The sequence below is a fragment of the Aspergillus nomiae genome (assembly GCF_001204775.2).
Source record: "Aspergillus nomiae NRRL 13137 chromosome Unknown contig00310, whole genome shotgun sequence".
NCBI classification, from domain to species: Eukaryota; Fungi; Ascomycota; class Eurotiomycetes; order Eurotiales; family Aspergillaceae; genus Aspergillus; species Aspergillus nomiae.
Genome location: NW_015378365.1, coordinates 25,932 through 38,748, shown reverse-complemented (window position 1 = coordinate 38,748; position 12,817 = coordinate 25,932). Strand labels below are relative to the sequence as shown.

Sequence of the window (12,817 nt, the reverse complement as noted above, 5' to 3'; positions counted from 1 at the left end):
CCAAAGTTTGGCGAGTCGTGTTGACGGTCTAAAGTGCACTAATTGACTTTCAAGACCTCTGCTGATCGCCGTTGCCCTTCTCCTTAATTGTTTGCCCCCACCTTCCGTCATCTCTTGGTTCTGACAGTTGCCCTTTCGCAAGTCATAGCTGGATCTTTTCGCAAGAGGCAAGGCACCTATACGGCCGGATGCTTGGCAGAGCTCTTGTTCCCAGTTGTTCATCTGCAGTACAGAAAGGATTGATCTTGGTGGTACGCTACCCTCTCGAATCAAATGAATCATTAACAGGGGGGTATTATCATCGACTTCTCCTCTCCTCTCCTGAGTGGCCCACGAGGGGGATCCTGCTTGCCTTTTCCGCCTTGGTTGCGCATTGAAGGCATGTTGGAGCGGAACCTGGTATATTTGTCTCGGCTACGTCATTGGGCATCAATCGCAGTGTAGGCAGTTCAACAAGGTTTAGAAAGCGATGCCTCGTCCAAGTCCCACGCCTCTTTTCTGGTAACAAAGACTCGGGGAATCCAGGACAGATGCACGTTCCAACATACCGGTACTCCGATTAAAGATGGTTAGTACGGATTGTTACGGCAAGTTTTCTTGCCCAGGGGAGGGTAAACCGCTGACACTGAAGGGAGAGAATCGACCTCGACCTGCAAACGTAGCGATCTGCAGGCTATACGACACAGCCCGAAACTATGTATAATGATCAGTAACTAACTTCCTAAACATACCGCATCAGTATGCGTCTTGTCAAATGAACAAGCTGAGGCTGCATGTCTCATACAGCAACACTACATATAAAACACAGATTGACTCAAGAAAGTAATGAGATCACAATGTCAGAGGGAGCAACCCAACCATATTGCCTCTCACCGCTAGCGGGTAGTGGCGGTCTTTTGTTCACTCCTGAATTAACCCATCAGCCGTTGTTACCGCTCTCTTCCATAAAAGGAAAGGAAAGGAACGAAAAGAAAAAAAGTCTAGAGGCCCTGGTTCCCCTATGGCTTTGAGAGCAAGTGATAGACCGATGGAATAAAGGACGATTTTATGCAGCTACAGGAGAAGCATACGGCATACAATAGACAACTGATGTATGTAGCAGTGGGGGAGAAGGACAGGCAAGAAAAAGTAGAAAAGTGATTAAAAATGAGAAGGAAAAAAAGAAAAAAAACCTACCAGCAATGGACCTCTAAAGCGAACAAGGTCGGTAAGGATCAAGTGAGCTCCATCTTCTGCAGAAGACCAGCAAATTACCTGCAGTGAGTTTAGGAAATACTTTGAGGATCTAACGCACTATTGGCCAAAATTTCGAAAGCGTAATTTTGAGCGCCTCGGGTCGTGCTCCAAGGGTTACGGAGTGTGGCTTCCTTCAATTAGTGGCATAGTGTCAGTGAATCACCCACCTACAGCCAGCTAGACGACCAGCATCACACATTTTAGTTTCGCGTGGACGCAAAACGTCAAGTGTTGCAGGCTGCGGCCTTCATTGGAGGTTGAAACCCGGTATCTCCATGGACGACTTAGGGAATGATTAACGTCACAAATAGCGGGTTCCCGGGCTTCCCAAAGGGGAACTCAGTTTAGTATTAGTGTCAGTAGACAGAAGAGTTAACAACGGGTGATGGTAGATCGTGTGGGCCGGAGCGAGGATAATGCGTGGTCTGGAATGACAGGTAAACGCGAAATGGTTTTCATGGGATGGTTGCGGGTCATGCTCTTTCCAGGCCACATGGTCGGTCGTGCCATACGCACGCTATTATATTCCTTCTTCGATAGAGACCTTGCTATCGCCGTTAGCGTCAAGATATACAGCGCGTGGCAGATTAGTACTTAAAGAAAGCTAGTTAAATCACGCGTACCAGCTTCTTGGTTTTACCCTCTATTTTTTATTGGTTTTTATTTTGTTTTTTATTTTTTCCTTTTCTTTTTTACCACTATTGCGGGAAGTGGAGTCAATTTATTTATCCATTTCGTATCTGCCATGTGCGGAAGAGAGAGTACCGGAATTAGTTTCCGCCTGGTACCGTGGCTTTTTTGGAAGTTGGTTGGTCTAGTTATAGATTACCGAACCTTGAACTGTCAGAGACGAAATAATGAGAAGGGAAAGAGAACGAGGAATTGGGGGAGGGGAGGGTGGCGATGGAGACAGAGGTGGTGTGAGCACCTACTAGTATATGAGCGTAGGCGCAGATTGCATGAAGTAGCACCAGCTCCGCAGGATGTATCGACGCCTTGTCACTCAGGCGGTTTTCCCAAGAATGTGGTTCGCGGCCTTACCCGCTTAAAACTGTATTCACTCCGGAGCCATCACCTTTTTTGTTATGACAGGCAGATGGATACGAGGTGGGCTCTTTCGTCTTTCTCGAAGTTTTATCGGACGACAGCATGCGAAGATAAACTAATTATCCACTCTCCTCACCAATCTGGTGTCATAGTATCTTTATTATTGGCACTTGATCGCATCATTGCAGATAGAAATTTTAGTCATAGATTGGTTTACTTTTGCTTTTTCACTTTCTGTATTTTCTCCTCTCTCTTGCGCCCCTAAATCCCAAGTGCATGTCTTCGGTACCGCTGTATGCGCCAGTTAAATCCCACCGATAATTGATAGGTCCAATGGGACTCATGGCACTTATATTAAAATGATAGACAGTACTCTCCCTAGGTTTGTCAATCTTGAAAAGAGGGAATTGCAACAGAAAAAAATAGAATAAAATAAAAATAAAAATAACAGTACAGAAAAACAAGCAAAAAGTAAAAAGAACACTATGGGCTCCACTGTTTACTCCGTACTGAAAAAGACTGTATGTGCTGTACATAATACATCCAATTATAATCTACGGCCCAACCACTACATCCGATATTATCTGATGTTAAACCTTGACCCTGGTCCACTTGGTTGTGGATTCGATACGTGGTAAACAGCTAATTCAATAACCCCCAGAAGCAAAGAGGCAATATACGAAGATAAAAAGACAAGGCCTCTGAAGATAACATTAACGCCCCAAGCCTTGCACGAGTGTCAGCATCATCCTGCATCCCGGAGACCCACTGATGGTGTGCTGTCCCGAGGAACCCTTCAATGGGATTCTTAGATGCCTAGGTCAAACTTTGACCTAAATCCCACAGTATGTGCGGGATATGCATGCACTGTCATAGGTCACACTTGCCTTCTGCCAACCTTTGAACCGGATGAACTGAGAAGATTTTCGGGCTTTGCGCGGGACAACCATACTACATCCGATCTTTTAGATCCTTTATGCATGCTGCATCTGTTTACTTACTCACAGAACAATGCTATTATAGTGGACAGGGGGTCTGCCAGACGGTTAAATGTAGAACTGGGATTGTGTATGCGTCTCACTCAGCTACTCTCCGTATGGATTACGAAGCTCCTTTCTCCCTCGTACCCGGCATACTGTATGTATGCAGAACATACTAGATGGACTGTCCCGGGCCGGCTTAAACTTTGACCTCTCTGTCACATACTAACCATATCCCCTGAGAAGGTTCTTCTTGCATTTTGCATTGGCTTCGGCTTTAAGTGATTAATCATTTTTATCTGGTTCGACCATGAAATGATACCCTGTCCGTTTTCGATGTATGGCTCTCCACCCGATCTCGGCCGACTGTATGCTTAATCACACGGGGGGTAAAAGAAAAAAAAAGAAAAAGGATAGAAATAGAAATAGAGGCCGATGTAGTTTCAAATGTTCTTGGGGTACAAAATGGATCCCGTCTTACATGATACATATACGAGGGATTCTTCAGCTTGCTTTTCCCGTTTTGAAAAGTACGTGCGTCGCCTTCCACCTTATTGGGTGCTGTCTCGAGGCTGCGGTCACTCCCGCACCTAAAGTAAGCCCAATCTGCAGCCATCAGCCGTCATCTTACACCCAACACAAACATCTTCATATTGGCTCCGAAGAGCAAATGGACTACTGCAAGGGGATCACCTTCGGCGAATACTCCATATGCATCGACGCCAAGAATCCAGAAACCACTCGACCAAGGAATTGCCCCAATAGTTTGAGGAACAAACGTACTGGTCGCACAAGGACTCGATGACCTGCTGTGGCTGTTCCCATTTGCCCATCTGCGATCCTCCGGAAAACAACCCGGGTTTCTGTTCTGAAAAAGAATCTATTCGAATCTCCCTTTCCGAAAACAAGGAAGTGTTTCAGCTTCGGCAAACATATCTGAGTCACTATCTATAGGTAAACAGGGTACTTCCTGATGGACGACGTGATGGCCCCGCAGGAGGACTCTCAAATGGTATCTGATTGATCTTCTCTAGGGTTGAGTGGCCATTGCTTCGTCCTCCACACTACCAACCATGCTATACGGAGTACGTACATCAGTTTTGGAATCGAAACTCATTCTTGGGCTTGCCCCTGATTCCCACGTCAACCTTATAGACTCGCCCTCCATACCGGATTGAGTTCGGGAACTGCTCATCATCGGTGTCATCCTTGGCGGTGGTGATGAGTAGTTCGGTCCCCACAAAGATCGGGCAGGTGATGTTTCTCGTGGGAAGCGACACTTCTCCAATGACTTCCCCTTCCGGCGAGATACGGATGACTTTACCACCCCCGTAGATGGCGCTCCAGATACACCTTCGGCATCAATGGCAAAACCATCGGGTTCCTTTGGCTCTCCCAAATCAAAGTGGACTCTACGGTTACTGATCTCACCGGTTTGGGCGTCAAAGTCAAACGCGTAAATTTTGCCAGTGGGTGAGTCGGTCAGGTACATGGTATCGTCCGCATGATTCCAGCCAATCCCATTGGGGATAGTCAGACCTTCAACCATACGGTGTACCGTCATGTCGGGGTCCAGTCGGAAGAGAACAGCCTCGTTGACCGGGGACTGCACTTTGGGGTCATTCATTGAACCAGCCCAGAACCGCCCATGGCTGTCGACCGCCCCGTCGTTGAAACGCATTCTGTTTTGGGTGAATCCGCTTAGTCAGACTTTACGAACAGTAGCTGAGCAAACTTGGATTTCACTCACATGCGGGCTCTTTCTGGGTCCTTCTGGTCATCCCAAACCTTGGAGATGTACGAGAGCTGGCCCGTGGCGCGGTCGAGAAGAGCATACCCATGTTTTGCGGCTACGATTATCTGGCCGTTGTAGGCATCGCCAGAATCTTTGATGTTGGCAGTTACCCTAATCTCACGTTTCGCCGATCAGTTCAAGGTTGCCGGGAAAGCTACAGCTGCAGGGGTGTCTGTACACGCACCCGATTGAAGCAGACGTATTAATAGTCTTCAACGAGTCTGGGCCTTTGGCTAAGTCCACCACATAGAACTTCTGCTCCCAGATATCAACAAAACGAAACTCATTTCTAGGTTCGTCATAGAATGGCCCCTCCAACAAGGTCCCTGCGATATCGATGTACGGCTAATGGTTGAAAAGTGAGAATGAATCCATTATTTACGCTTCTCCCGCCCGTGGCAATACCGCACAGGGTGTTCAGATTCCTACCTCAGAGACCGTCCATTTCTTGAACGTTGACATGATGATAATTTGATTAATCAAACTACTTAACGCAGGAGGCCGTGCTTTGATTTCGGGATCTGAACGGTACCACACTGAAGGCGCTGGATCTGGACCCTGGACAAGGAAACGAGCCGAGGGTAACCAAAGATAGATGGTTACTATCAATAACCTTGGAGGAACGTGGATTGTTTGGGCTGTGCGTTGTGACTGGTGAGAAGCCAAAAGGGGACGAGGATCGATTCAATAGTCTGACCAGATTCTCTGAGGGGACTAACTTATCCAGTGTCGTGGTTGTGGGCGCCAAGACAATCACCCCACATGACTGATCGATGGGAATTCTTACTCTCACTAAGGTCAACTCCGTTTCTGATACGCATAAATCATCCTATCAGCGGGTCGTCCCCGGTGAGCCTAGTACTGGTGCGAGTGGTACTACGACGGGTCCATCCCGCTGGATTCCATACACCGCTTTCCTCGGAGTAGTGTCCGACGATGAGATTTGTTTCCATTGAAGCGAAAGTACCTTTGGCGAACTAGCCCCAGAAATGACTCTTTCAGGAGTTGGTGGCTTTTTGTTTCGGTATATTGTAAGGTATCATTGACGCAGCTGGTCGCCAAAGAGGAGTGGGTAGACAAGGTTATAAAAAAAGAAAATTAAAAAATAAGGAAAAAAAAAAAATTTTGGAAAACCAGGGGGGAAAAAGTACGCCCCAAGATCCTTAACGGTTCAGCAGGATAATTCCCCGGGCCAATTGCTTCTCAAGCTATTGGACTTTTGGTGGACATGATTATTGGGAAATCTGCACCAGGACACGTATCCACAAAATGGGGCTATCACACGTCATGTGGATAAACAATGCGAGACAACAAACGTGGTCATAGAACCTGGAAGGGGGAGTAATACAAGAGGAAATCACTCAATCTGTTGCTTGATGCGTTCGATTAATCAAAAACTGCCGCCTGGGACTTCCACCGTGCGCGCGTCTTGGGGACCGTGGCCACGGTGCGGCAAACTTCCCGTGTTACGCCTCATTTGTTCCAGACTAGGACCTCGGGTGGAGAAATCAGAAAACGGGGTCATATCAGCAAATAGGAACTCATCCGGCCTTTCCTCCTTGGAGCTGGACAGTGTGGAAAAGAATTAGCTGCCGGTAGGTCTATCCCAAGCCTTAAGCAAGCTGCGTGACAGAACTGAGGTCGCCTTGCGACTGGAGGACTCCACTTTCGTCCCTGGTGGTTCCCTGGTTGCAGACACGGCACGACGGACAGGGTCCCAAGGTCCCGGACTTTTGGCGCAGATTGCCTTACCGGCTGGGGATTCTGGCGTACAGCCGTTAAATGACAGGTTTGCATTGCTTACTGCATTGATCACCAGTTCTTTGTGCGTCTCCTACGGCCTTTGCCACCACAATGCCCTCTCCCTGCATTGCTGGCCTGCGGTCAGACATGCTCAGATGTCTGGGGAGTGCTTCTATTCCGTGCGTACAGAACCGGAGAATGAAGCGGCCCACTAGACTTCTTCCAATTCCTTCGATGGAGCTCTACCAGGGCGGCGAGACCATTCAGTTCGGCAGTGGATAGGCTGTCTGTGCTACTAACGCTAGAAGTCTAGCGAAGGCCGCAATTCTCAGTGACTCTGCCTTAGTACCGTTCGTTTAATTGAGGGCGGTCTGGCAATGCTCACGACGTTAAGTGTCGCATATACTCGGTACCTTGGTCGAGAACCGGCCGAAAGGTCTCTGGGGTGATCGCCAAAATAGTGCTAAAGCTACTCCGTACACCAGAAAACGGCAACATCAGTGGGATCTACAGTGCATCAAAGTCTACTTTGGACAGAGTCGCTTTCGACTGTGACTGTCGGTCTGCCGTGCAGGAAGCTTGCCAACGGTCGTATTTGTCATATTGATAGATCGAAGGTGTGATTCTTTTTCCCCTCCCCCCTCCCCCTTAATTTCTTCCGAGGTAACAAATTCCATGAAGCGGAGTCGGCCAGCTCAAACATGGATGCATTGTTGGGCCGTTGAGAGTACCTACAGAGGCAACCCAGACGCTTGATATTTTGATGTGATCCACCAACGAATACACGGGCCCAGTTACTAGATTGAGCAGCAGCGGAAAATGCGGTGTACAGAGTCAGCTCACGTAGGACGCAGCAGCGTATCCATCCTTCTCCGTCCTGCCTCAAGAATTGGAATTCCACTGTCCGACCGTTAAGAGCGGATCCAAATCCGGTGCGTCGGTAATGATAATCGAACAGGCATCGACCGATATACATACGTTCTATACTGAAGCTTCGAGGAGGCCTCATGCAGATGGATGAAAATGGGATTTAGGTAGGCAGCCTCACATGATCAATTCTTCATGCAATGCAAGACACAATTCGTAACTTACATGATGGATGCATGAGAAGGTGATCTTGTATCGTACCGTTCCAGACGGTACCAGTATCGGTATCAGACGTACTGAATACCAAAAACTCATGACTGAAATCCAGTCGAAACCCACTCTCAGACCCTTCAGCCTTTACTTTTCTTTTCTTTTTCTTTTTTTTAGTAATTTTTTTTTTTCTTTTTTCTTTTTCTTTGAATTTGTTTTCCCCCTACTGCATGAAATCCGTCGCCAGATAAGAATGAGATCCCACAATCCCCCTTTCCACGATCGAATCACGCCATGAAGGCAGTCCTCAGGTGCAGGCAAGATGGACCTCCACAGCAAATAAAGACGCCAAAATGCCTACCACGCAGCCCAACCAAAGAGCAAATCCAAATAAGGATTGCTGCATGCTGCAACTAACAGGAAGCATCCCACTCCAAAGCTGCCACGACAGACACCTCAAGAAACCCAACCGACGGGCCAACCACACCGCAGCATCAAAATTCCAACGCTTGGCTTTTTGTCATTGGCGGGGTATTTTCTGATTGCCGCGATTTTCCTCTCTTTTTCTCTCTCTGCTTTTTCCATCTGAATGGATGTGGCTGTGGATTGGCTGGTGCGCCAGGAATTTCTCAGTCCACTACCTCTCTTCGGGTTAGGTCTTTATTAGGTACCGAGGGAGAGTACTACCTGACTGATCTGTCCCTGTCCCTACGAACACAAAGGTGTGAAGCTGAGGTGGTAGTGATTGTTGTCGTGCATCTAGCCTAGGTGTGTGGATGCATTCGTTGTTTGGGGGCGAGGTGGGTGTCCCTGATTGGGGATCCCGACGTGTAGATGTTGAGTTGTCGTGCTGTGTGTCTCGTTTTGACTTCCGTTGAATGTATACCACGGTGGTTAGGAAGTAGACTTGGTCATAGTGGGTACCGAGTGATGTATGCTATGTAGTTTGCAGGCGACGGGTAGCAAATTAATTAACTTACACTTGCTGACCCTGCATTGCATTCGACCAGGATGTGAGATCTATACTTGGGCATCTCATGTAGCTAGCTACGTACAGACTCGGGGTCTTCAATCCTCCATCAATATATATGAGACATCCATATCACCCTTTCTCACAGAAAGACTCTATCCAAGTTCCAAACCCCCCTTCCTACCCAAATTCACCCGTATGCCTCCCTCAAAAACCCCCAATATTTCAAACCCTCACCAAAAGTAGTCAAAATGTAGATCCCAAGATCGGGTACCAACACATCTCACGTGGTCACTTACATAAAGCAAGAGCAACGCAACGCAACTACGAGTAGTTAACTACCGCCAATACATTCCAAACTCTGTCCAGCATCACATCAAATACACCTCTTTTCATTATTCCCTTCACCGGTTGCTCACACAAAAAAAAACATGCGTTAGTGTTAGTTAGTGTTACCATCTCACCTCAACCAAACCCCGCCAACAGCGCCCCATTGGACACACCCCCGATCCCTCATCACTCACAGAGCATATCCCAAAAGCACTTTGGATCTGGTTGGAGATGTAGATCTCTAGGCTTGTTTTATTGGGCACAGTTGATCTCGGCTTGGGGAATAGGGATTGGACTAATGATCTTATCTGCGCGTGATCATGCATGTACTAGTTATATAAATATATATATTGAGTATCAGATGGATATATATGTTGGTACTCGTAGTAGATCATCTAAACTTGTCATCTTTTGTCCTTTGAGCTTTTTCTCCAGGTGTACCCAGTCTATAGATAGTTCAGAGCATCATTCTGGCTATGATTCACCCCGACTAGATCATCGTATCTGGTACTAACTCATTATTATTACAAGATATCCAAGTTAGATAAAGTTCCCCCAAGTTAGTACTAGTAATAGATCTAATTAGATCTCCCTTCAGCAACAACCCCCACACATATGACAACCCCATGCTCTAAGAAAACCAGATCAGCTGAGGCCGGAACGATTGAAGCGACGCGCGTATATTCGGCGTGGCGAAGCCTGGGTTCTCACTCTCGCTGTGGGGTCAAAACTGTATGCACGGCTAGGCGATGGGATATCTCGATTAAGCTGGACGAGTATGTATGTATACGTGCCTTGTTAGGCGGTTCGGCATGATGTGCAGTCCTTGCTTGGGGCCATGCATGTAGGCTTGGGGGGGTGGCGAATCGTGGTGGCTTGTTGGGGGGTTTTGGGTTTGGTTGGTGTTGTGTACGTATATACTATGTATGTATGTATGTATGTATGTATGTATGTTTGTGTGTCTGTGTGTGATTAAGGTGGGAGAGTGTTTGTGATGTGCCTATTGTGTTGAAGGTGAGATGAGAGTTTGTCGGGTAGGGGTTGGATTTGATGTAGGTGGTTGTGGTTGTTGGGTCCAATGTGGGTATACCACGTTTCTTATCCTCTGGTTTGGGTTGAATATGATGTGCCAGGTGTGTTTACGAGTATGTTTACTATGCTCTATCTTGTCTCTCGTTGGTGGATTGTCTACATGATTGCTTGCTGGATAAACTGGCTATTTTTGTAATTTTTAATTCAACTGGCATCTGGCTATCCTATATACAAAACGTTACACATCATCAATGGGCTTGCCATGCATTACATTACAGTTTGGATCCGAGGTTGACATGAATAGCCTTGACCTGCGAGTAGGCCTCCAATCCGGCCTCACCCAGCTCACGGCCGATACCGCTTTGCTTGGTGCCACCGAAGGGGACGCGGAAGTCGCTGTCGTTGCTGCTGTTAATCCAGACCATGCCTGCTTCGATCTCGGCGGCCACACGGTGCGCCCGCTCAATATCCTTAGTGAAGATGGCTGCGCCCAGTCCATATGTCGTGTCGTTGGCGCGGGCCACGACCTCGTCCTCAGCGGCAAAGCTGGAAATCACGACGAAGGGGCCGAAGACCTCTTCACGATAGATACGCATGTTGTCCTTCACGTCCGTGAAGACGGTTGGCGCGATGTAGAAGCCCTTGCCGTTGCCGATGTTCTTGTAAGGCTCGCCGCCAGCGACGAGTTTTGCGCCTTCGGACTTGCCGGTCTCGATGTACGAAAGGACTCGGTCGTACTGCGCCTTGGTGACCTGAGGCCCCTGGAAGGTGTCGTCGGCGAAGGGATCCCCAACTTTGCTGGTCGAGGCCACTTCCTGCTTGAAAAGCTCGATAAACTTGTCATAGACCGATTCGTGGACCAGGACACGAGAAGTTGCTGTGCAGACCTGTCCTTGGTTGTACATGATGCCGATATGCGCCCATTTAGCAGCCTGCTCAATATCTGCGTCGTCGAAGACGACCAAAGGAGATTTACCGCCGGTCTCAAGGGTGATGTTTTTCAAGGTACCGGCAGCCAATTTCATGACCTCGCGGCCGGTCAAGGTAGAGCCGGTAAAGGCAACCTTATCGACATCAGGGTGAGCCACCAGGGAGCTGCCGGCAACTCTTCCGAAACCATTGACGATGTTGAGAACACCTGGGGGGAATCCGGCTTCTTTGACGAGCGTGGCGAGGTAGAGGATGCTGAGGGGTGTCTGCTCAGCTGGCTTCATGACAATAGTATTTCCGCAAGCCAGCGCAGGGCCAAGTTTCCATGCAGCCATGGCAAGGGGAAAGTTCCATGGGATGATCTGGCCCACTACACCAATGGGCTGGCGAAGGGTGTAGGCAAACTTGGCCGGTGTGGTGCTGATGGTTTGACCATGAACCTTGTCGGCCCAGCCAGCATAATACCGAAGGGTGTTGATGACCTCACTCAGGTCCTCGTTCAAGGAGACAGAATAGGGCTTGCCTAAACAGGGTCAGCCAAGGACAAACACAACGAGTCAACTGATAATATTAAGGACACAAACCATTGTCCCAGGTTTCAATGGTGGCCAGTGTCTCCCTGTGCTGTTCAATGAGATCTGCCAGCTTGAGCATCAAAGCGCCCCGATCCGTTGGTGGAAGCAGCTTCCATGATGGATCCTTGAGGGCCTTGCGGGCGGCCTTGACGGCGATGTCAATATCTTCCTCGCCTCCAGCATATACGGATGCGATCTCGTTCTCATCTCTATGAGCTGGTTAGTTTCAGTTCCTTGGAATCACAGGACATGGTGTCCGGTACGGCCGGACTAGGTCACGTACGCAGGGTTGATTGTGGCAAACTTCTCGCCCGACTTGGACGGAACGAATTCGTTGTTGATGAACAGACCAATGGGCTGAGAGTACGTACGCCCATTGGGGGCCGTCAATTGTACTGTGACGTCGGACATGATGACTGGGGAGCTGTGAAAGCGTCGACGAGGAAGCGAGGAGAAAGGGAGCTTAAAGAGAGGAGGACCACGCAGGCACAAGCGGGTGAAGAGTGGAGAAGAACAGAGGGGCATTAATACAGCAAGAAAGAGAGAAAGAAGAAAAAAGGGAGGGGCAGAGCAGGGGGGGGACCTTATATACGAAAAGGATACTAGTTCATGAGCGTCAGGGTTTCTCTTGCAGCATAGATGCAGGCTGTTAGTAAGTCGTGGTGGTGTTGATCGAGCTTCCCCGCCGGTGATAACGGAAGATCCAATGAGAGGGCAGGTGACTTGCCCACTCATCGGTGGGTGTCGGATACACCTTCTCTTCCCAGGAAAGCCTTAGGTTCTAGAATACTTTGCTCTTTTCTGGATCCCCAATCAACATCCCGTTTTCCCAGCTGTTTGCCATGCGATTCATCACCATAAAAATGGAGCCTCTTGACCCGATCTGTTGAGATCAAAGCTCAAAGCACCGCAACCTCTTCGTCCGCCGTCCGCGGCCACCGAGCCATGGATCCGCTCATCACACATCACCGTGCATATATATGATCCGACTTCCAATGGACCAAGGCATTCCCCGCCTTTCTGGAGTAATGACCCGCCAGACTCGCTCTCCAATCATCTGCAGGCCATCCAGCTTCCCGCCGTCCGAGTTGCCGATCCCATT

At 48.5% G+C, this 12,817-nt stretch overlaps 2 protein-coding genes across 2 annotated transcripts; both read right to left on the bottom strand.

Moving 5' to 3' along the window:
• Positions 1 to 4,357: 4,357 nt before the first annotated feature.
• ANOM_009364 (SMP-30/gluconolactonase/LRE family protein) lies at positions 4,358 to 5,711 on the bottom strand (the record flags this gene model as incomplete). The annotated part of the gene is made up of 5 exons (XM_015554620.1): positions 4,358 to 4,581; positions 4,638 to 4,945; positions 5,014 to 5,169; positions 5,243 to 5,403; positions 5,488 to 5,711. Coding segments are annotated over 5 exons (1,029 nt in total), but the record flags the coding sequence as incomplete, so codon positions are not given.
• Positions 5,712 to 10,482: 4,771 nt separating this feature from the next.
• On the bottom strand, positions 10,483 to 12,240 carry ANOM_009363 (aldehyde dehydrogenase family protein; the record flags this gene model as incomplete). The annotated part of the gene is made up of 3 exons (XM_015554619.1): positions 10,483 to 11,663; positions 11,725 to 11,924; positions 11,999 to 12,240. 3 exons carry the CDS (start codon positions 12,238 to 12,240, stop codon positions 10,483 to 10,485), a joined length of 1,623 nt encoding a protein of 540 aa, XP_015403783.1.
• Between the last annotated feature and the right edge of the window lie 577 nt (positions 12,241 to 12,817).